A 20,269-nucleotide genomic window follows, 5' to 3' on the forward strand; every position below is an offset into this window, starting at 1 on the left:
GCTATTTCATGGACTTGACTACCGTTCACCAGTGGAACTGGGGGTCAGCTGTTCTGGCATACCTATACCAGAAGCTGAATGAGGCCTCCAACTGGAGGACTATGCATTTGACCGGATCCTGCACTCTACTTACGGTACATTTCATTTTAATTGTTTCACATTTATTTATGGTTCGTATTTATTTTTAACTGATTATCGTGTTTGTTTTTCAGAGCTGGATCATCTCCTACTTCCCCCGCATCCACGACTTCCGCATTGATCCTGAGTACGAGGACACCATGCCCAGGGCCGCCCGATACTTTCTCCGGAGGGGGAACAATGTAGTGGGACCATATCGTGGGTACCTCGACCGCACGATGCACGATGACGTCTGTTGGAGGCCATTCAGCGACTACACCGATGTTGTCCCCTTTGACGGAATATCGTTATATTCTGGCTGGTTTGCATGCGGGACCAGCACCATGGTGCGGTATCTCCCTGAGCAGTGCATGCGACAGTTGATACCCAGGTCACCTTTTGAGGCTGCTCCCGACACAGTGACCCGAGTGCAGCTCACTGGCATATTTGAGGATTGGGAGCGTCATGTGGTCCCGGAGGAGTATCGTCGCATTCGGGTCACCCAGGACTGGCACAATGTGGAGGGCTATGTCACATGGTTCTATCGGGTGTCACATCCTCTGATGAGACTCGACGCTCCCCGCGCTCCTAGGCCAGCACACGAGGAGATCCTGGAGAACCAGCAGGCCGATGATGACCACATCATTGATCTCCTGCCGATCTGCCAGCGGATAGAGATGCTTGGGCGGTACGCGTTGGATCGAGGTATCCTTGATCAGGACGGTGCAGAGGCAGTCGCCGTGATGGAGAGGATCGTCACTGATGCGGGCCGTGCGGGGGCATACAGGCGGCAGAGGAGGTCCCAGGGAGAGAGGGTTAGGCATACCCAGTAGGGGTCCTGGTTTATTTTTGTTTTGTTTTCGGATGATATCTTCCGCACACTATTACTATTTGGTTCGGCTTGTATATATTATTTGCATTTTATTTATCGTATTAGTATTTCTATTTATATGTCGCTTATTTTATTTGGCGTTTTCCTTTAATTAAAAATACGAGACTGTTAAGAAAAACATAAAAAAAAAAACACAATTTCTGCATAATTCGGAAGTGCATTTCCGAAACCCACCAAAATCTGAAAAAAAAGTGTTTTCGGAAGTGCATTTCCGAAAACACCCCCCATTTGGTGTTTTCGGAGATGCACTTCCGAAGTCTGAGAAATTTTTTTAAAAAAAAATACTTCGAAAATAATATTTCTGAAGCAGGGGTAAAGTGGGATTTTCGCTGAGGGTGACCCCATAGGGAGGTGGGTAAAGAAAAAACCTATTTTTATCACTGAATTTGAAAACTATTTCCAAACCAAAGAATCTTATTTTAAATTGGCTTACTTAACCTATATCCCCTATTTACTTTTTCTTTATAATAAATAATTAAATAAAATCTTATAAGATTTATTACATAAAATATATGATTTTAACTATAATATAAATATAATCTATGTTTAAAATTATTTAAAATACAAAATAAATATCTAACATAACACAATTTAATAAAATACAAGATTTTTTTTTTAAAAACTTGAAATAATTAAATTATATTTTGATTATATTAATATATAACATTTAATATATAAAAAGTAAATGTAGTATAAAAGATAAAATTTGGAAATGTGCGACTTTCAATAATAAAATTTAAATAATAATATAATTTTTTTAAATTTTAGTTACGCGGATCAAACGTGTTCTATATAGACCAATTATAATAAATAGCAGATTTTAAATACTGAATTTGAAATTTTTTTCAAATCAAGAATCTTATTTAAAATTGGCTTACTTTACCTATATATCCTATTTACTTTTTCTTTTTAATAAATAATTAAATAAAATCTTATAACATTTAATATATAAAATATATGATTTTAACAATAATATAAATATAATCTATGTTTAAAATTTTTTAAAATACAAAATAAATATCTAACATAATGCAATTTATTAGAATACAAAATCTTTTGAAGAAAAACTTGAAATAATTAAATTATATTTTGATTATATTAATATATAATATTTAATATATAAAAAGTAAATGTAGTATAAAAGATAAAAATTGGAAATGTGCAACTTTCAATAATACAATATAAATAATAGTATAATTTTTTAAAGTTTAGTTACGCGGATGAAACGTGTTCTATATAGACCGATTATAATAAATAGCAGATTTTTATTACTGAATTTGAAATTTTTTTCAAATCAAGAATCTTATTTTAAATTGGCTTACTTAACCTATATATCCTATTTACTTTTTCTTTTTAATAAATAATTACATAAAATCTTATAACATTTAATACATAAAATATATGATTTTAACTATAATATAAATATAATCTATGTTTAAAATTGTTCAAAATACAAAATAAATATCTAACATAATGCAATATATTAGAATATGAATTTTTTTTAAGAAAAACTTGAAATAATTAAATTATATTTTGATTATATTAATATATAATATTTAATATATAAAAAGTAAATGTAGTATAAAAGACAAATTTTGGAAATATGTGATAACTCATTATCATCTTTCAATAATACAATATAAATAAATTGCATTATTTAAAAAATCAATCAATATAGCAGATCAAACGTGTTCTAAATTGACAAAATAAATTGACTAATTAAGTATTAAATCATTAAATTAAAAATGGCATAATTAAATTCAAAATTAATAAATCAATCAATTTAGATTATTAGTTGAATTTTCTTAATATTTTAGATTATTCACAATCAATATAAATTATTCACCATCAAATATTTTATTTTTAATAATTAATAATCAGCATTGTCTATTTATTTATGTTTTCTCATCCCACAAATTAGTTGTGTCACTTTTGAAGAAACAAATTAAAAGTCAGAAACCAGAAGTGACAAGCAGCAGATCATAGAGAAAGATATTTGACAAACTTGATGGAGCAACAAAATCAAGTTAGGGAAACATCCTCATATCATGAGGAGGTACTTCTTATTTCTACACGTGAATTCTTTTTAAAATTTTATTTCTGAATTTTTTTAGTTTAATTCTTGTGTATACACTTTTTTCTGGTTCAGTTTATATAAGTGTAGTAACTTGTAAGTAGTAATTGGTTACATTTTTTTCTTTTCAAATTCTATTGTGTTTTAGCATTAGTACATTACATTGATTGATTAATTATTTGCTTGCTTGATACATTCACAGACTCCGAAATCTGGATGGAAAAATTTCTTGCCGTATATTGGTCCTGGTTTTCTTGTTTCCTTGGCTTATCTTGATCCTGGAAACAGTAAGTATATATATATTTTGAAATCTCGTTCTCTCTCATTGATTCTCTTATGTTTCTGCTTATTGATTTTTGTTTGTTATTTTCGTAATTAAGTGGAAACTGATTTGCAAGCCGGAGCTAACCACGGATATGAGGTAAAATAATCTCAACTAAATTAACAAGTTTGAAAGAGATTTTAGATTTTAGGGTTATCACATTTACTTCTAACATTTGTCTATATAAACTAGATAAACTTTGAAATTGATATAATGTTGTTGATGATGTATTCAGCTGCTGTGGTTGGTTCTTATTGGACTCATATTTGCTCTTATAATTCAGTCATTAGCTGCAAATCTCGGCGTAACTACCGGTGAGTACGCGTCAATCATCAACTTATTATTAGTTATATGCATGCATTTATGTCTGTGTAATCAATTTGTTCTAATTTTATATCTCTAATAAGAACAAAAAGCTAAGTAAGACTTAGCCTAGGCACCTGAATATCATCAGTTATGTACGTATGTTTTTTTAATCATTGTTATTCAAATATTTTACAGGCAAGCACCTTTCAGAAATATGTAAAATTGAATATCCGTTAATTGTCAAGTATTGCTTATGGTTATTAGCAGAAGTTGCTGTAATAGCTGCTGACATACCAGAAGGTACCCATTTGTTTTTCTTTGTCTTCTGGTCCTTTTCAATCTAAGTCATTTAATGATAGACTTTGTAATATTGCTATTAATTTTATCTAAACTTGATTATGACAGTGATTGGGACAGCTTTTGCACTTAATATACTATTCAATATACCATTGTGGGCAGGAGTTCTGTTGACTGGCTGCAGCACTCTCTTGCTTTTGAGTCTGCAGAGATTTGGGGTAATTCAGCTTTTATAAAAATATATTTGAATAAGATATTAAAATCAAACGATGATACTTTAATTTTCCCAATTTCATTGGAGTTGACTCAAGAGAGTGTAAATTTAGTTCAAAAGTATTGTCTTCACCCTTTTTTTGAACAGGTGAGGAAGTTGGAATTACTGATAACACTCCTAGTATTTGTAATGGCGGCATGTTTCTTTGCTGAAATGAGTTATGTAAATCCCTCCGCTTCTGGTATACTTAAAGGAATGTTTGTGCCTAAACTTTCCGGTGAAGGAGCTGTGGGCGATGCTATTGCCCTTTTGGGTGCCCTTATTATGCCGTAATCTTTCTTGTCCATTATTTAAATTTGATATATCATTAACATGTTGTACCAAAAGTGTATACAATAATCTCTTAAATCTCTTAAATGTTTATGGATCTGAAATTCTGCTCTGGACCAATTTGCAGGCACAATCTTTTCCTTCATTCTGCGTTGGTGCTATCTAGAAAAGTACCTAATTCTGGGAGAGGCATCAATGTAAGCCATTAAAAAATCTAGCAATGGCTATAAGTTGGGACACAGCTTAAACTATATTAAATGTTTTGTATGTTGGCATTGGTAGATGTTGGGACTCATTGAAATATATTGCTTGATTGTGCAGGATGCATGTAGATACTTTCTCTATGAGAGTGGTTTCGCTTTGTTTGTTGCGTTTTTAATCAATGTTGCAATGATTTCTGTGTCGGGCGCAATTTGCTCCGCCAATGACCTTTCTAAAGAAAATGCTGAACACTGCAATGACCTTACTATAAATTCTGCTTCTTTTCTTCTCAAGGTTCATAATTTAATTCACTATTAGTGTATAATAAATTGCTATAGTCAAAACATTATATTTAAATTTAATCCTAACTAAGCACCAAATTATATCTCATTTGTATTAATTTTGATGTCCATTAAACTTGTATGTAGAATGTGTTGGGACGATCAAGTTCAACCATTTATGCCATAGCACTGCTAGCCTCGGGTCAAAGTTCTACCATCACAGGAACCTATGCAGGACAATACATTATGCAGGTCATTTAAAAGCAACATAAAAAATATTTAATATAAAAGGTGTTTTGAGGAATGGTTTACTGAATTTAGATTGTTTGGTTGGTTTTGTAGGGTTTTTTGAACATAAGGATGAAAAGGTGGAAAAGGAATTTGATGACTAGGTTCATTGCCATAGGACCTAGTCTTGTTGTTACCATTGTTGGCGGTTCTTCTGGCTCTAGTCAGCTTATCATCATCGCATCGGTTTGTAAACTCTAGATTTTGTCATTCTTTGCTTCGTTAATACATTTACACACACTGCATTCAATTTAAGTACAAGCAAACTAATTAATTTTTTTTTTTTGTAGATGATACTTTCTTTTGAGCTTCCATTTGCTTTAATTCCACTCCTAAAATTTAGCAGTAGCAGTACCAAGATGGGAATTCACAAGAATTCAAGGACTGTGAGTTGTCATTTTCCATCCTCTATGTATTCTAAGATAATATTTGAGATATTCTTAGTTAAAGATTGACAATTTATAATACAATCTATATGCAGATCATAACTATATCATGGATATTAGGCGCTGGGATCATTGGTATCAATGTATACTACCTCAGTACTACCTTTGTGAAGTGGTTAATTCATAGTAATCTACCAAAAGTGGCAAATGTGTTCATTGGCATCATAGTGTTTCCTCTAATGGCAATTTATATTGTCTCAGTTATCTACCTTACCTTCAGAAAAGACATTGTTCCGATAGTTATGGAGACGAAGAATGATACAGCAATGCAAAGCCAAGTGGAAAAGGGTGTTTTGGATCATGATCGGTTGGAATTGAGCCATGTTCCCTATAGAGAAGACTTAGCTGATATCCAACTTCCAAATTAAACGACCAAATGCATTTCACATAAAGAAAAGATATTTATGAGAAACTAGAAAAATATAGTCAATAGTGACTGTTGGATGATTACTAGTTCTCAAATTGATATTCAAAAAGATAATTTGAAATGATTTTACAGTTATTAGTGTTTTCTAAATGATAGCTTCCCTATTAGTTGAAATTAGATTTTGCATCTTAGTTTTTTTTTTCATTCTTTCCCATCTAGAATGAAAAAACACACCACTCTGAAATTATTGGATTGATGTGTCACATAATTATAAAAACATGAATTTTTAATGTGATCAATTTATAATTTTTTTTTTTAGGAATAGACTTTTTAAAACAACATTAAAATATGTTATTAAGTTACTCGATGCAGATTCAGGTGACAACAAATACAATAGAGTTAGGTAAGAGTCGACTTAACTTTGATAAAGTCTACGAGATAGTGTAATCGTCAAGACTTTGTCCTTAGTCAAAAATATAAGTCAAAAATATAATAGTGTTGGATTTTGTCTTTATAACCATGTTCAATATTTGTAAGGCTACAAATTGAAGAAGGCGGGCATGGGTATGCACCTAGAAATTTGAGAATAATACTAAAAATTTATAATCACTTGTCATGATTATACTTGGTAATTGGTATATGCATCTATAGTCTTGAAAATACATAAGTAGTATCGATCAATAATCATAGTTTTTACTATTTTCGACGTTGTTCCACACGAGGAGTTAGTATAGTGACAATGTCTTTTATCAAACAACAATTAGATCTTAGAATACATGAGAACATGTATAGGGTCTCACAACAAATTTTTACATGGTATGATCTAAGGCTCATAACAAGGTTCAACAAGCTTAATAGTTTAAGGCTAAATGAGTTTATTCATGTGATAATACAATTCCTACAACCACACAATGTGAACAAGGAAACCAAGGTCATTCATGTTAGGGAGTTCGAGAAAGTCGGGAGCACGAAAGAAACCAATGCTTCAAGATCAGTGACGGACCTAGAAAATTTATGTTATGGGGGCAATTCATACGAATAAATGTATACAATTTTAAATATTACAAATATATGGAGGAATGACTTGAGCTAAAATATTATAAAAATATTAAATATACAAATAGTTGTATCATCATACTAAATTATAATCCTACAACTTCTTTCATCAATTTTTCCCGCCAAAATTCTATTAATGTAATAATTAATAAATTATTTTAGAATTTCATTTTTACTTAATAAAATTAATAATTAATATTGATAATAACTATCTATCAAAAAACCTCACTAATTCCACTAACTATGTATTTTTAACAGAACTCCATTAAATATTGAAAATTTCTCAGCAAAATTTAATTCTAATAATAACAATAATAACAATGCTCAACTATTTATTTAAAAGTAAGCTAAAAATTAGGACAAGTAAGGTTAATAAGTTATAAGTTAAAATGATTAGTTATTTATTTAAAATTATTTATTTGAAATCGCTAAAAAATGGAACACGTAGTTTTTTTTTCAATTTCACGGTTACTAATTCTCCCTTTGTTAACTAACTAACCCCATCATACCATGTTTTAGAAATTCACTCATTCAATTAACTATTCAAATTTAATCTTTTTAATAACCCCACTAAGCCATTATCTCATAAAACCTCCATCCATATTTATATAGCAACTTCATTTTTTTAAGTTGCTTCTCTTTTCATTCACTATATATATTCTCTTTAAGAGCTTTTGTTTGTATGTTTTTCTTTTGCATTTTTGCTAAATCTTTTTTATGTTTTTTTTTTTATATATTTTTTAAATATAAATTTTATTCTTTGTTGTTTTTATTATTTACTTTCTCCTTATTATACAATGTTATATTGATTACCGTTTTATTTTTAATTTTGTTGATGTTTGTCGAAAAATTACAGGTACAAATTTGAAAGCATCACAAAATGTATCCACAAGAATTTTTTTTTTGTAATTTTTTTCATTCTTAATTTCTTTTTATTAATTAACGTTTTACTTTTTTCTAATTCTATTTATTTTTATTAATTATTTAAAAAAATTGTAGATACCTTGAAACATCACAAAATTTAATTTTTTTAAAAATTGTTGAAAAGTGAGATTGGAAAAATTATAGGTTCTAAAATGATTGTGTTTAGCTTTTATTATTCATATTTTATTCTTAATAGATATTAATTTTATGATTTTAACTATAAATAAAATTTGATAAATCCTTACACAATAATCCTAATAAATAAATTGATGTCTCAATAAATTTTTGCATGACCTTGAGATAGGCTCATGAAATTTAACTCATATCTAGATGATGTGTAAATTAAGGGTTACAAACTAATTTTATATTTTTAAATTTACTTATAGTATCTCACGTATACTCCTAATTTATACCTAGATGCTTTATAAATTAAGGGTTACAAATTAATTTTATACCTATATAAATTAAGGGTTACATACTAATTCTATATCTTTAAACTTACATATAAAGTTGCAATTTATTTCACTGTAATTTATTTTACTGACCTCTAAAAATTTATTATTTATCTTTTACTTTTTAAATTTTTTTGTATTTTTTTCAATTTTAGTTTCAAAATTCTATATATTTTCCTTCTTTTATTATTCAATTGAGAATGCCATGTATTACATATAGATGGGTAACTTTCTTATTTATTAATTATATTCATTTTAACTTTTGTTTTAAATTAAATACATAACTAATATAAAATATATTTATAACATATTTTAAATTTATTTTTCAAACAACCTCTATGCTTCCAATTACTTAACTAAATAAATAAATAAATAAAACCTCCATGTTTTCAATTATTTAATTAAATAAAAAATTTAAAACTACCCACGCAACACTACCTCACTAACTCAAACCTATAATCTTCACATAATTTCTCCTAACCAGCAATCTCTACCACTAACTCAATCTTATAACATTTCCACTATTTTATACATATTTAGTACAACATATTAGTTGTCTATTTTCAACTTTTTCCTTACAAGATAAGTTTCTTTCTATCAACTAGTGTCTTACCCGTGCGTTCGCACGGGTACCCGTCGGTCTTGCGCATTGGATTTTAGGGAACTTAAATAGAATAGGAAAAATTAATATATATGGGTAAGTTCATATAATAAGGTAAAATGATTGAAATAGGTTAAAAATATATGTCGGGCCTTATTGTTGGTTAATATATGTAAGTTAATAGGACATTAAACTTCATTGGGCCTTAGATGGTTAGCCTTGGTGGAGATTACCTAATTTTATTGTTATTGTTACATAACGTTGGCATTTAAAATAAAAGAAATGTTGGACTTCATAACTTTTCAACGTGTTGGCAATCAAATGTTGTGTCTTCATAAGTCTGTGCTGGGCATTGTTGCTGTAAGAAACGCAGGGTTCGGTGATAAGTTTGAAGAACAACATGTCACAGCCAAGAAGGTATCCTCTTCGAATGAGGTATGTGCATGTGTTTCTGTTTATGTTGTTTGCAGAGTTTATTATAAAATATTCATCCATTTAGAGGTCGTGATGTTGTTTTGATTCCAGTTCACCCGATTTGTTGGAGTTGCAAACACCATGAAGCGACTTACGATTGAGAGGATACTGAGTGGGTCACATGAGAATGAGGATGTTATGGAGGAATGGAAGAAACAACATGAAAGATTGAATCGTGTCGAAGATGCTGGTGAAGTTTCTAAGGTCGGTCAAAAGGATGAATCTGTAGATGCTGCCAGTGTTGTTGAAAATAAAGGGTAATCTTATAATTTTATTTGTTTTTGCATGTTACGGTAGTAGTTTTGATAAATGTATGTTGTCTGTAAATAGAACCTAACCTCCACAAAATTGAATGTGTTTCCCAAAGAATGTGTACAACTTAGTTTAATGATTAGTTTGTATGTTATTGTGTTGAAGGAATGATGGAGATGGGATAGGAACTTCTGCGGGATTATCAGATACTGCTGATTTGAATGAATACATAATGATCTCTTCTGATAGTGACGGGTAAAGTTTTTTTTTTAAGTGATAGGGAATATATTATAGTTATAGGTATATTGATGTCGTTGTGTTGGCATTTTGGTGTAAATGTGGTGTTTATTTCAGGGAAATGAGTCCTATACAGGAGGAGCTGGAAGAAGCGTACTGGACTCGTGAAGTTCATGATGTAAAGAAGTTTTGCTCAAATGTTATGGTAAGCAGTGTTTAAAGTCTATAGTTGTTGGCACAATGGTGTTATACACAGATGTAATGTAACTGATATTGCCTGTCAATGAGTGCAGCATATTCCTGCAGAAATAGTAGACAAATGTGGTTTTGCTGGAATGTCAGAGATTACCCTCTATGATGTGGACAACGGGTACCCATATGAGTGCAATGTGAAGAAGAGGCCAAACAAAAATGAAACATATTTGTATGGAGAATGGGTTGACTATGTAAGGGCAGCTAAATTGAAAGAAGGAGATAAAGTGCACTTTGTGATTTATTACCCGCCAGTGTTAGATATTATGGTAACAGTGGAGCGCAGTGGTGATCGTTGATAGAGCTGTTGGTTAGACAATGTTTGTGGTGGATGTATAGGACAGTTTGTTGTTAGTTTGGTTTGTATGCGAATTATGGTTTTGTTTTTTTTTGGTAATGGTGGATGTGAACAAAGATTAACAATTATGATACTATGTATGGTTTTTAATTAAATATTATCAGTTTTGGTTTTAAGTTTTATTGATTGTGCAAAATCTGCCATGGTTTTATATGCAAAATTGATTACCAATCTGTTTTTAAATTAAGTATTGCTTTTTATAAGTAGTGAACAGGATTTCTATCAAAATTGATTATAATAGGGTTCCTAATTTCATTATTGTTGGTATAAGTAGTGAAACGGGTCCTGTAAATGGTAGCCTATTAAATCTAAATGGTGAACATACAACAATGGACTTATGAATAGTTGAAAATTGAATTTAATAGTTTATGTTAAACAGTAGTATAGTAATATTAAATGGTTATAAAATAGTTGTAATGTGTTATATTATATTGGGATGTGAAAGATCAATTGGGTTATGGGCAGTAAATGTGTTTCGTGAGGAATATAAATAAAATGAAAACTGTTTTGAAGTGATGTAAATGCAAAGAAGACTAATTGAACAATTCCATTGAATTCTATTGGACGGTGGAAAAGTTGCAGGTATGTGAAGAGTCCATTTAGAGTGTTATATAAGTAAGGTGTGGGAAGTTTGAAAGCACTAAAAACGGAAGCAGTCATCATTACTCTGTAACCAATAGTGTAAGCTGCGAATTTCTGAAAAGATGGAAGGTAGAGTTGATCAAGCAATGAGAGGTAAAGGTGAACATATCATTTGAATGGTTGTTCTGTTACATTTTGAATTTAAAAGTTGTATATGGTTGCATGCAGGTGAAGAAAACTCGGTGAACCAAATGGTTGTGGGGAAAGCTGTCACTTCTAATAACTTTGTGTATGTTTGAATTAGCTTATGTTGAGTATACATTTTTATGCTTTAATTTAGAAGGTTTGATCACACATTGGTTTATTGGCCATGTTGTTTGTTTGTATTATGTTTCAGATGCCATGAAGCTGATGGTGAGGATGTTAGCTGCCATGCAGAGCAGCCTGTTGAGTTACCATATTGTATCTGGAAGAAAGATGTGGCCAATGGGAAGATGGCTCAGTCATGTCTTCTTGTAAGTTATTATTCGTTTTAAGCTTATTGTCTTAGGACCGTTAATGGGATAATCTAATGTTGTTTTATATTAATATTGTAGGAAATTCCTGAGCATATTGTGGCAAGTCGCTGGCTCAATGGAGTAAGGTTTGTAGATTTGGTCGACTGGGAAAGGGAAGTCAGGTATGAATGTGAAGTTCATCATACCGAAAAGGGTCAGATGTTCTTAGGGCGTGTTTGGTACAAATTTGCCAAGGAAAGGAGCCTGCTTGATGAAGACTCTATGGGTTTCAGCATTAAGGACCCCGTCAGCAAGGAGATACTTGTAACAATGTTGAAAAATTGAAAAATGATGTAAAAGTTTGTTATAAGTATCTATCTATTAATATTTCTATCAATATTTTGTAATTCCCTGGTGGACTTAGCTCCATCTTTATATTAATATATAAGATTTTGGTATTTAGATGTTTTGCTATACATACATTGGACTTAATAATATAAATGAGAAAGTTACCATAAATCATTACAACATACATATGAAGATGTTAGTAATATATATTACTGCTGTTACAGAATTACTAAGATAAATGTTTGAAACTCAGACATTGTTAAAAACCTCTTTCTACTAATATGCTGTTAGTAATATATATTACTGCTGTTACTTGCATTACTAATATGCTGTTAGTAATATATATTACTGCTGTTACAGAATTAATGAGATTAATGTTTAAAACTCAGACATTGTTAAAAACCTCTTTATACACAACATTTGTAGTTTTCCCCCTGAATTTCTTTTCTTCATCATGTATAAGTAATTCTAGCCTATTTAAACAACCGGCCGTATTAGTGTACGCAGAGTATCAGAAAGTACATTCTAATTCGTCTGCACAATATAAATATAACCTGAATCATAGTGTTACGAAGTTGGGATGCAGATAAACCCAAAAGCATTTCACATTCCCTGTTCCAGAAGACAAAATTGAAGCTTTTGCCCCCATGAGTAACCTCAATCTCAATCTTATACCTGAACATCATAAGAAGTCGTTCCGTTAAAAAAGCAGACAACATAGAAACGACACAAACATGACAAAAACAACATATATTAGGTGAGAACAACTAAAACCTAAGGACTTCAGCCATGGTTTCATGACCAGCTTCACACTCAAATGGGGGGCTGTCCCCACGCGCTATAGATTGACACATATGACAAGCACGATAGTACCATCCAAATGGAGACGCGACTAATAATTTTGTTGTAGCGACAATAGCACAAAATGTAATCTGGACAAATAGTAGTCAATATCAGAAATTTGGTTCACACTAAATGACGAGGTTATAATTATTATAATATACAAAAATAGAAAGACATACATCCGTAAGTTGAATAATCTCAGCAATAGGTAAAACAACAGCCTTTGAGAACAATTTTTGCACATGAGTCAACTGTTGATTTTCAGAACTCTGGGAGGAATATTGGGAATTCCCTCCGAGTTGATCAGACAGGGTTACCCGGCTCTCCTCAGGCATTCTGCAGATCATGGATCATTATCAAAGTCATGAATAAAATAATTGCACATAATGCATGATACTATCAACATACCTATCAATAAAGTCTTTCATGACAGGAAAATCAGCACCAACACATAAAAGGGTCACATTGTAGGTGTTTGTCACCGACAGAGGATACTTTCCTGTAAATTCAAATTATACCTTGTCAATGGATTTATCACAGATTTTGTAGTTTTAGAATTAATTTAAAATGATTTAAATAAGTCATGGAATAACCTTCTTCTTTCACTTTGGCACACTGAAGCAACACAACTGTAGGGAGTGATGCAGCAACCCTAACTTTGTTAAACCTGATGAACTGATCCGCGTATGATTCCCACAGAGTACAGTTCAACATGTTGTTGCTAAACCATGATCACAACACATTAGGATATATCACATGATTCATATATCAGGGAGTCTTGTGTATAACAAAAACAAACCTGTGGTCACGCAACATCATGCTAATTTGCTGCTTCTTTGCGCCCGACTCAGTCTATGCATAACCAATACTATCCACCATTCCAACGACATCTGAAATAAATATATTAATTTCATACGGCTAAAAGGCATCAAAACATGAGATAATAAAACAGCAAAAAACTATACTCACGAATCAGGACATGTTTGTCAAACTTCCCTGTTATGATGTCCGGAAAACATGTAAAATAAATCAATTTCGGGGGTATCTCATGTTTGTCTTCATCAAGAACAGACGTTCCAGCAGTAAACTTAATCATATATTTGAGTCCCGATGCCCTGAACGCCAGAACATAAGGCACCACCTTAAAATTAGATACAACATAAGTATGCCCTAATAGGCATTTTTCGGTGAACACCGACACATGTGGTGCTGGAACAACAGCATGAATATCATCTCCCTGCGCCAGAAACCAAAAAATGTTTCAAATTATACAAACATACGTAAATGATAAACATACACAAACATAAACAGGTTAATCACCAATTTGTCAACAAAGATCATTTCAAAATGTTCCTTGTTGTTGGACACAACATTCCATCTGTGGTGAATCCTAACAACAATCTTCCAAAGCTCTTTTCCATCGTTGATCTCTGCTATTCTCTCAACAGGCCTTGACATGATCAATCAAATTCACACTGCACTGAATTATAACCGCAGAAGTTAGAAAGCATGGAAAGAGAAGAATGAAAGTGACTGATAAATAGGCAAGGCATTTAAACAGGTCATTACTGCGCATTGTGCAGTTTGGAATGTGGATAGGCACACAATGATGAAACATGCGTAACTGCAACATCATGAGAAGCTGGGAGGGTGAAACTCCCACAGCAATAACTGCCGCAGCCCACCATGCAGATGAATGATCAGAAAATCAGTGTTAACCGCCGAAGCTGATATGGAATTATCACAAAACAGATGCTGATGTGGATAGGCTAAGAATTGCTCAAATGGTAGACTCTTCTTATATGATAGATTTTCCTGATTATTGTGTTTTTCTTTCTTTTTTTTGATTTCTTCATGATTATTGTCTTTTTCTTTGTTTTTCTTGATTTTTAGAAGGTACAATATTTTTGCATGCATCAATATGTCATCGATGAAATTTCTTCTTTTATTTTTTATTCTACTTTAAAACTTATGCTTTATTTTTATTTTTGTTTTTGAATATATAACAATGTCATGTTTTATTTTCATTTTATTTCTGGTTTTAGAGATATAAACATGTCACGGATGAAAGAAATACACATGAAAATATAGTATTCTTCATTTATGTTCATTTCATTTTAATTATGTTAATTTTTTTGTTTTATTATATATTTTTAATTTTATTGTTTGTTTTGATTTGTTTTACTTATATTTTCTTTTAATTTTGTATTCATATATATATATATATATATATATATATATATATATATATATATATATATATATATATATATATATATATATATATAACATGCGATGATTTGTATTTCTATAGATATAAACATGTCATGGATGGAGGAATCTTACTATTTAGAGGTTAATGATGGTTTGAGATGTGTAATTTAATACTTTTTTTCTTTTAACTATGGTTTTAGATTTGTAATTTAATATATAATTTATTCTTCCATTTTGAAAGGTGAATAATGATTTTAAGTTTTAGAAAATTATCCTATTATTTAAATATATAAATAATTATTTTTCTATAATAGATATTTAAATTATTAATATTTTTTTATTAATTTAATGTTTAAAATAAAATTTATTTATTATCAATTATTTAAATAAACCCGTGCATGGCACGGTAAAACCGACTAATTAATTTAATTTATAATATAAGTGATTTAGGCTCCATCAATATAAGTGTATACAAATATATTAAATTTCATTCTACCCTAATATAAGTGATTTAGGTTCCATCAATATAGTTGTCTTAAATATACAAATAGTTGTATTAATTTAATTTAATTTATAATATTAAATATAAGTTTAATGTAGTTTATAATATAAATGATTTAGGTTCCATCAATAAGAAAAACATATATTAATAAGAAAAACATATATATAGTTTTGTTTACAATAATGGTCGTGTGCCGTTACTATTACATTCCTATTGATTTGCTGTTCAAGTTGCATAGTATGTGAGAGTGTTTTGTGTTTAGTTTATTATGTATATTATGAAATGTACTCTATGGATGTATATACATATGTATACGATTAACATCTTTGTGGGGGCATGTGACTACACATTGACAAATGTGAGTCCGTCTCTGTTCAAGATCACAAGAGAGGGAGACGTCACGTCTCAACCTAAAACTAAACTTTAAGGTGTTAAGTAAATGAGTCATCTATCTTATAAACCAAATTTTACCCATTCATAACAATATGAAATTTTAACCACTCACACTTACACATGATATTTTAGGTTGAGATGTGGCGTCTCCCTCTCTTGTGGTCCTGAAGCATTGATTCTGTTGGTGCTCCCGACTGTCTCGGACTCCCCAACAATGATATTAAAATTGTGACATGCACTTTGCAAGCCGATAGCGTAATTATTGCACGGATTTTATTATAATATTTATAAAACAAAATTTGTATTTTAAAATACTAAATTTGATAAGTAAAATTCAATAAACAAATATATTTTCAGTGTTAGTTATGTAATTCTATTTAATAATAATTTATATTAAAAATAATAGATTGATTTAAAATAAAAATATTTGATGTAATAAAACTGTAACTTTTACAAAATTGATTAATACAATTTTTTTTTCAATTCCATAAAGTTCAATACTATTGTAAGAACTTTTAACGTATTTCATATATTATTGTAGCATTTTGTAATTTATATATTTATATGTATTAGAACTCGTAATCATGGGCGTTTTAAGGCCCGGCCAGGCTGGGCACATGCCTAGGCTCTGGCCCAAATTTTTACGACTTCGGAGCCTAAATTCACCATTTTAGAACCTGAATCCCCAATCTATATCTTTGATGTTTTAGAATTTTGCCTTTGTTTTTTACAGTAAGTTACTTTTTACGGTTCTGTTTTCATAATTTCGAATTCATTTTTCAACACAATTTCGAGTCAGTTCCGATTTGCCGGTTTCAGTATCGATTCTAAATACTAAAATAAAATATTATAAAGCTAAGTGAATGAATGTTTACATGTTAAATATGCAGCAAAATACAGGTTTTAGTTTTGCCCGCAAGGTGTTCGATAGAATGTTTTAACCAAATTTATCGCCTCTTTTCACTTCTATTCTTTCACTTCATGATGTTTAATTATTGTTGTTTTTGTTGATTATTGTTGTTGCAGCAGCTTGTGGTTTATGAATCGGTATCGAATTATTGTTGTTACCACCGTTTTACAACTTGCACACTATGTGTTCGGTAAATTGCCTCAACCAACCTGACACGGAGAAAGCCGAAAATCTAAGCGTATAAGCTTAACGCAGAGAAGAATCAGAAATCCAAAGGCCCTCAAATTGATGCCAGAGCAGATGGTCTCCGCCACTGGATACAATGTTTTTTTTGTTTTTTCTTTGTGCAGACCATGACCGGCCACTAAGTAAGTCAAGGAAGGAAGATGATGTGAAAGTTTCTCTCATGCTCCAACAGTTGGGTTGGATTCCTGAACTTATATTGTATAGGTTGGGAATTTTATACTCTGACATTGATTTAGGTTTGCTTGTTTTTTTGGATGAGTTTGCCTTTGAGATTATTTGTTGATTTATGTTGCTTGCTGCAGTGATGCGATGCGTACTAAGATGATGCTTAAGATAATGTAGGAGCAAGTGCATGAACTATTGGAAGCCGAAGTTCATTTTGTTTCTAGTTTCTATTCAATTGCGGCTATGAATTGGCAGACTGTAGATCATCTTCAAAAGTTTATTTGTAAATACTCAAGGGATGAGATTTTAACTGTCATGTGAGTATCTAAAGATTGTAGGTAGCTTTTATGGTGGTTTTTAAATTCATTTTAGTTTGTGTTTGAAGGCGGAGGTTGATACATGAAACCACAATAGTAAGATTTGATGGATATTTGGTGCTATTCAGGTGCATGGGCATAATAGGGGTGGGAAGAGGCAGCTTCAATGCTTTATGGGGCATCTGTAGATTTAAAGACATGCAATGCTGCACTGCTTGAGACTGCTGGGAAATCGTGGAACAAGGTTTAATTTCATTACCTTGCACAACAGTGTAGAATAATATCTTCTTTCAAGTCAATTCAGTGTCACTTATTGTGTCTTGTGTGCTATATAATAATGATAAACTCTTTTTATACTTTTATGTAGTTTAATTTTTCTAGTAACTAATTCACCACACAAGGGATCACACACAGAAATTTTACGGGCTTCTTGTGCAAACTATTTTCTGCACAAACAAATTATCTTTTAATTATAGGAATGTCTTTTGATATTTTCCAACAAGATTATAAATTTAGTGTCAAAAAGATTTATGCAGAACATGTGTTTGAAAGGTTCCTCTTTATGCATGACTTATAAAAAATTTCTTACCCCCCATAAAAAATTTGTGTTATCAGTGAGCATATTCTTTTTGGCTCGAGTTGAGTCAACCAAAATTTACTCGTAGCAGGATGCATAATAGTTGAACATTCTACTTTATTTCATATTCTGCTTGAATGTTTGTTCTTGATAGATTCATTTGACAACTTATATATGTGGACAAACAGGGGTCGTGTTTTGATGTTGTTCTTGATGAGTGTGTTACTAATGATGAGGTTAGACATCTCTTCTCAAAGAATAACGATGAGTGTGTTTCTCTAAATCTGTCAACTATAACTCGATGATATATTATATAATGTGAATTTACAGTCTTTAAAGTTTTGCCCAGGCTTCATAATTTTTCTGGCTCCGCCACTGCTCGTAATACTAACTTGTTTGGATTATAACTTTTGTTTTAATAGACAATGGATTCATATAATACATATGAGATAATATTGGTCATCACTCACTACAAGAAAAACCTTATTTAGCTAGGGGTATTTGCCAGGGGATAAACTCTTCACTGAATTTATTACGTTGCCAGGTGATTAACCCCTCGCAACGCACAAAACAAAAAATAATAATTTATTAGTACATTGGCGTGGAGACTCCCCTCGTAAATGGATTGGGGGAATTTCCAAATTCAAAATTTTGTATTGCGATGGGCTAAGAAAAAACGCGCCATATACTTGACAATTTGCCAGGGGGTAACCCCCTCCCAAAACTTCATGACAATTTGCTAGGGGTCTCCCCTAGCTAAAAAGAGAATCTTTGCACGCAATCCCATCACCGTTTAATGTGTCATTTAGTGCACTTATTCTTCAATTTCTCTTCAGCTTCCCTATTCTATAACTCTCTCCATTTAAATTTCTTCTTCCATCCTACTCTCTAACTCTCTTCTTCTCCACTTCTTCATCAAGACTACTTCTTCTCAAATTATTCAAGGTAAAAATAAATATTTTCTTTTTGATTAACAGTTTATTTAAAAGTGTAATTTTAAAAAAAAAAATTAACGATTTTTTGTTTAATAAGCTTGGAGTTGTTGATTTGTTTCCTTAAGGTACATTTTTCTCTCTCTATTTTTATGTAAATTAGTGTTGTTGTTTGATATGTTGAATTTGTGTTGTTTATAAAAATATAGTGTAAATTTTAGTCAAGTCGCGTGAGTTATTAGAGGTGTTATCACACCAACACTATGGAGTCATATTATTGGGAAGAGGCTGGGAGAGAGTGGCAGGGTTATCGCAGCAGCTGTAAGATGTGGAAGTCGGTAAGATAAGGCAACCACGTATTCAAAGAGAGTATTTGGCTTTAGGAGCTCTGAAACCGAAGTACGTGTACCAAGTTGTGTTCAAATGGACGTAATCCAGAATAATGGAAAAGTTAGTGACTTGATTTTGATAATTACCCACCCTCGAGGAGTAGTTGTCGATGAGTGTGCTTAAGATTTTAAAACGTTTTGTGTTTGGATGGATGAGTGTGCTTAAGATTTTAAAACATTTTGTGTTTCGATGGATGTTGGGGAAGAAAGTGTGGCTACTCAAAGAATGAGTGTAGAGGAGTGATGGAACTAAAGTGGATTGTGGATGCAACGTAGCTCAGAGGATATTCAAGAAGTGTGTCTTGTCATACCCCGATTTTTCCTAGTCATTTTCATATGCATAATAAAAGTCAATACCTTTTTTTAACCATTTTCACAATCCATTCACATCATTTATTTTGACCGCGTCCTAATCGATAATTATTTGTGAGGTCTATTAGCCATGTTATCCGGTTAAGTATGTCACATTTTTTTTCGACTTTAAATTTGATTTTTCTTGATTTTTTAATTGAATTAATAGTTAAATTTGTTATTATTGAAATTGATATTTTCTTTAATAATCAAAGTAATTATTAATTAAATTAACATTATGAATAATATTTATATTTTATTT

At 31.2% G+C, this 20,269-nt stretch overlaps 2 protein-coding genes and 1 pseudogene across 3 annotated transcripts; 2 read left to right on the plus strand and 1 right to left on the minus strand.

Moving 5' to 3' along the window:
* Positions 1-2,924: 2,924 nt before the first annotated feature.
* Positions 2,925-6,312, plus strand: LOC131598855 (metal transporter Nramp7.2-like). Of its 2 annotated transcripts, none has more exons than XM_058871426.1 (13): positions 2,925-3,065; positions 3,286-3,370; positions 3,464-3,504; positions 3,641-3,719; positions 3,907-4,011; positions 4,117-4,226; positions 4,370-4,551; positions 4,680-4,749; positions 4,874-5,047; positions 5,182-5,286; positions 5,377-5,508; positions 5,613-5,708; positions 5,804-6,312. In XM_058871426.1, the coding sequence occupies exons 1-13, from the start codon at positions 3,018-3,020 to the stop codon at positions 6,134-6,136; spliced, it is 1,560 nt and encodes a 519-aa protein (XP_058727409.1). In that variant the 5' UTR covers positions 2,925-3,017; the 3' UTR covers positions 6,137-6,312. The 2 variants fall into 2 exon arrangements, with proteins under 2 accessions (XP_058727409.1, XP_058727410.1); XM_058871427.1 differs by lacking the exon at positions 2,925-3,065 and adding an exon at positions 3,133-3,179.
* A 6,201-nt stretch (positions 6,313-12,513) lies between these two features.
* On the minus strand, positions 12,514-14,469 carry LOC131596798 (uncharacterized). Its single transcript, XM_058869536.1, has 8 exons — positions 14,332-14,469; positions 14,085-14,248; positions 13,605-13,732; positions 13,420-13,510; positions 13,191-13,347; positions 12,943-13,100; positions 12,723-12,843; positions 12,514-12,519 (listed from the first exon to the last, which is right to left on the minus strand). The coding sequence occupies exons 1-8, from the start codon at positions 14,467-14,469 to the stop codon at positions 12,514-12,516; spliced, it is 963 nt and encodes a 320-aa protein (XP_058725519.1).
* Positions 14,470-17,142: 2,673 nt separating this feature from the next.
* On the plus strand, positions 17,143-18,192 carry LOC131598856 (uncharacterized protein At3g52155, chloroplastic-like; annotated as a pseudogene).
* Positions 18,193-20,269: the final 2,077 nt, after the last annotated feature.

This window comes from Vicia villosa, linkage group LG4 (genome assembly GCF_029867415.1).
Source record: "Vicia villosa cultivar HV-30 ecotype Madison, WI linkage group LG4, Vvil1.0, whole genome shotgun sequence".
Lineage (NCBI taxonomy): Eukaryota > Viridiplantae > Streptophyta > Magnoliopsida > Fabales > Fabaceae > Vicia > Vicia villosa.

What these genes read in the sequence shown, in the direction of transcription:
- LOC131598855 (XM_058871426.1), top strand. Translation starts at nt 3,018, where the DNA reads ATGGAGCAACAAAATCAAGTTAGGGAAACATCCTCATATCATGAGGAG. An exon ending in AGCTGCTGACATACCAGAAG is followed by an intron (nt 4,012 to 4,116) that starts GTACCCATTTGT and finishes TGATTATGACAG; the next exon opens with TGATTGGGACAGCTTTTGCA. An exon ending in TTGGGTGCCCTTATTATGCC is followed by an intron (nt 4,552 to 4,679) that starts GTAATCTTTCTT and finishes ACCAATTTGCAG; the next exon opens with GCACAATCTTTTCCTTCATT.
- LOC131596798 (XM_058869536.1), bottom strand. Translation starts at nt 14,469, where the DNA reads ATGTCAAGGCCTGTTGAGAGAATAGCAGAGATCAACGATGGAAAAGAG. An exon ending in ATTAAGTTTACTGCTGGAAC is followed by an intron (nt 13,733 to 14,084) that starts GTCTGTTCTTGA and finishes ATCATGGTTTAG; the next exon opens with CAACAACATGTTGAACTGTA. An exon ending in AGATTATTCAACTTACGGAT is followed by an intron (nt 13,101 to 13,190) that starts GTATGTCTTTCT and finishes CTATTTGTCCAG; the next exon opens with ATTACATTTTGTGCTATTGT.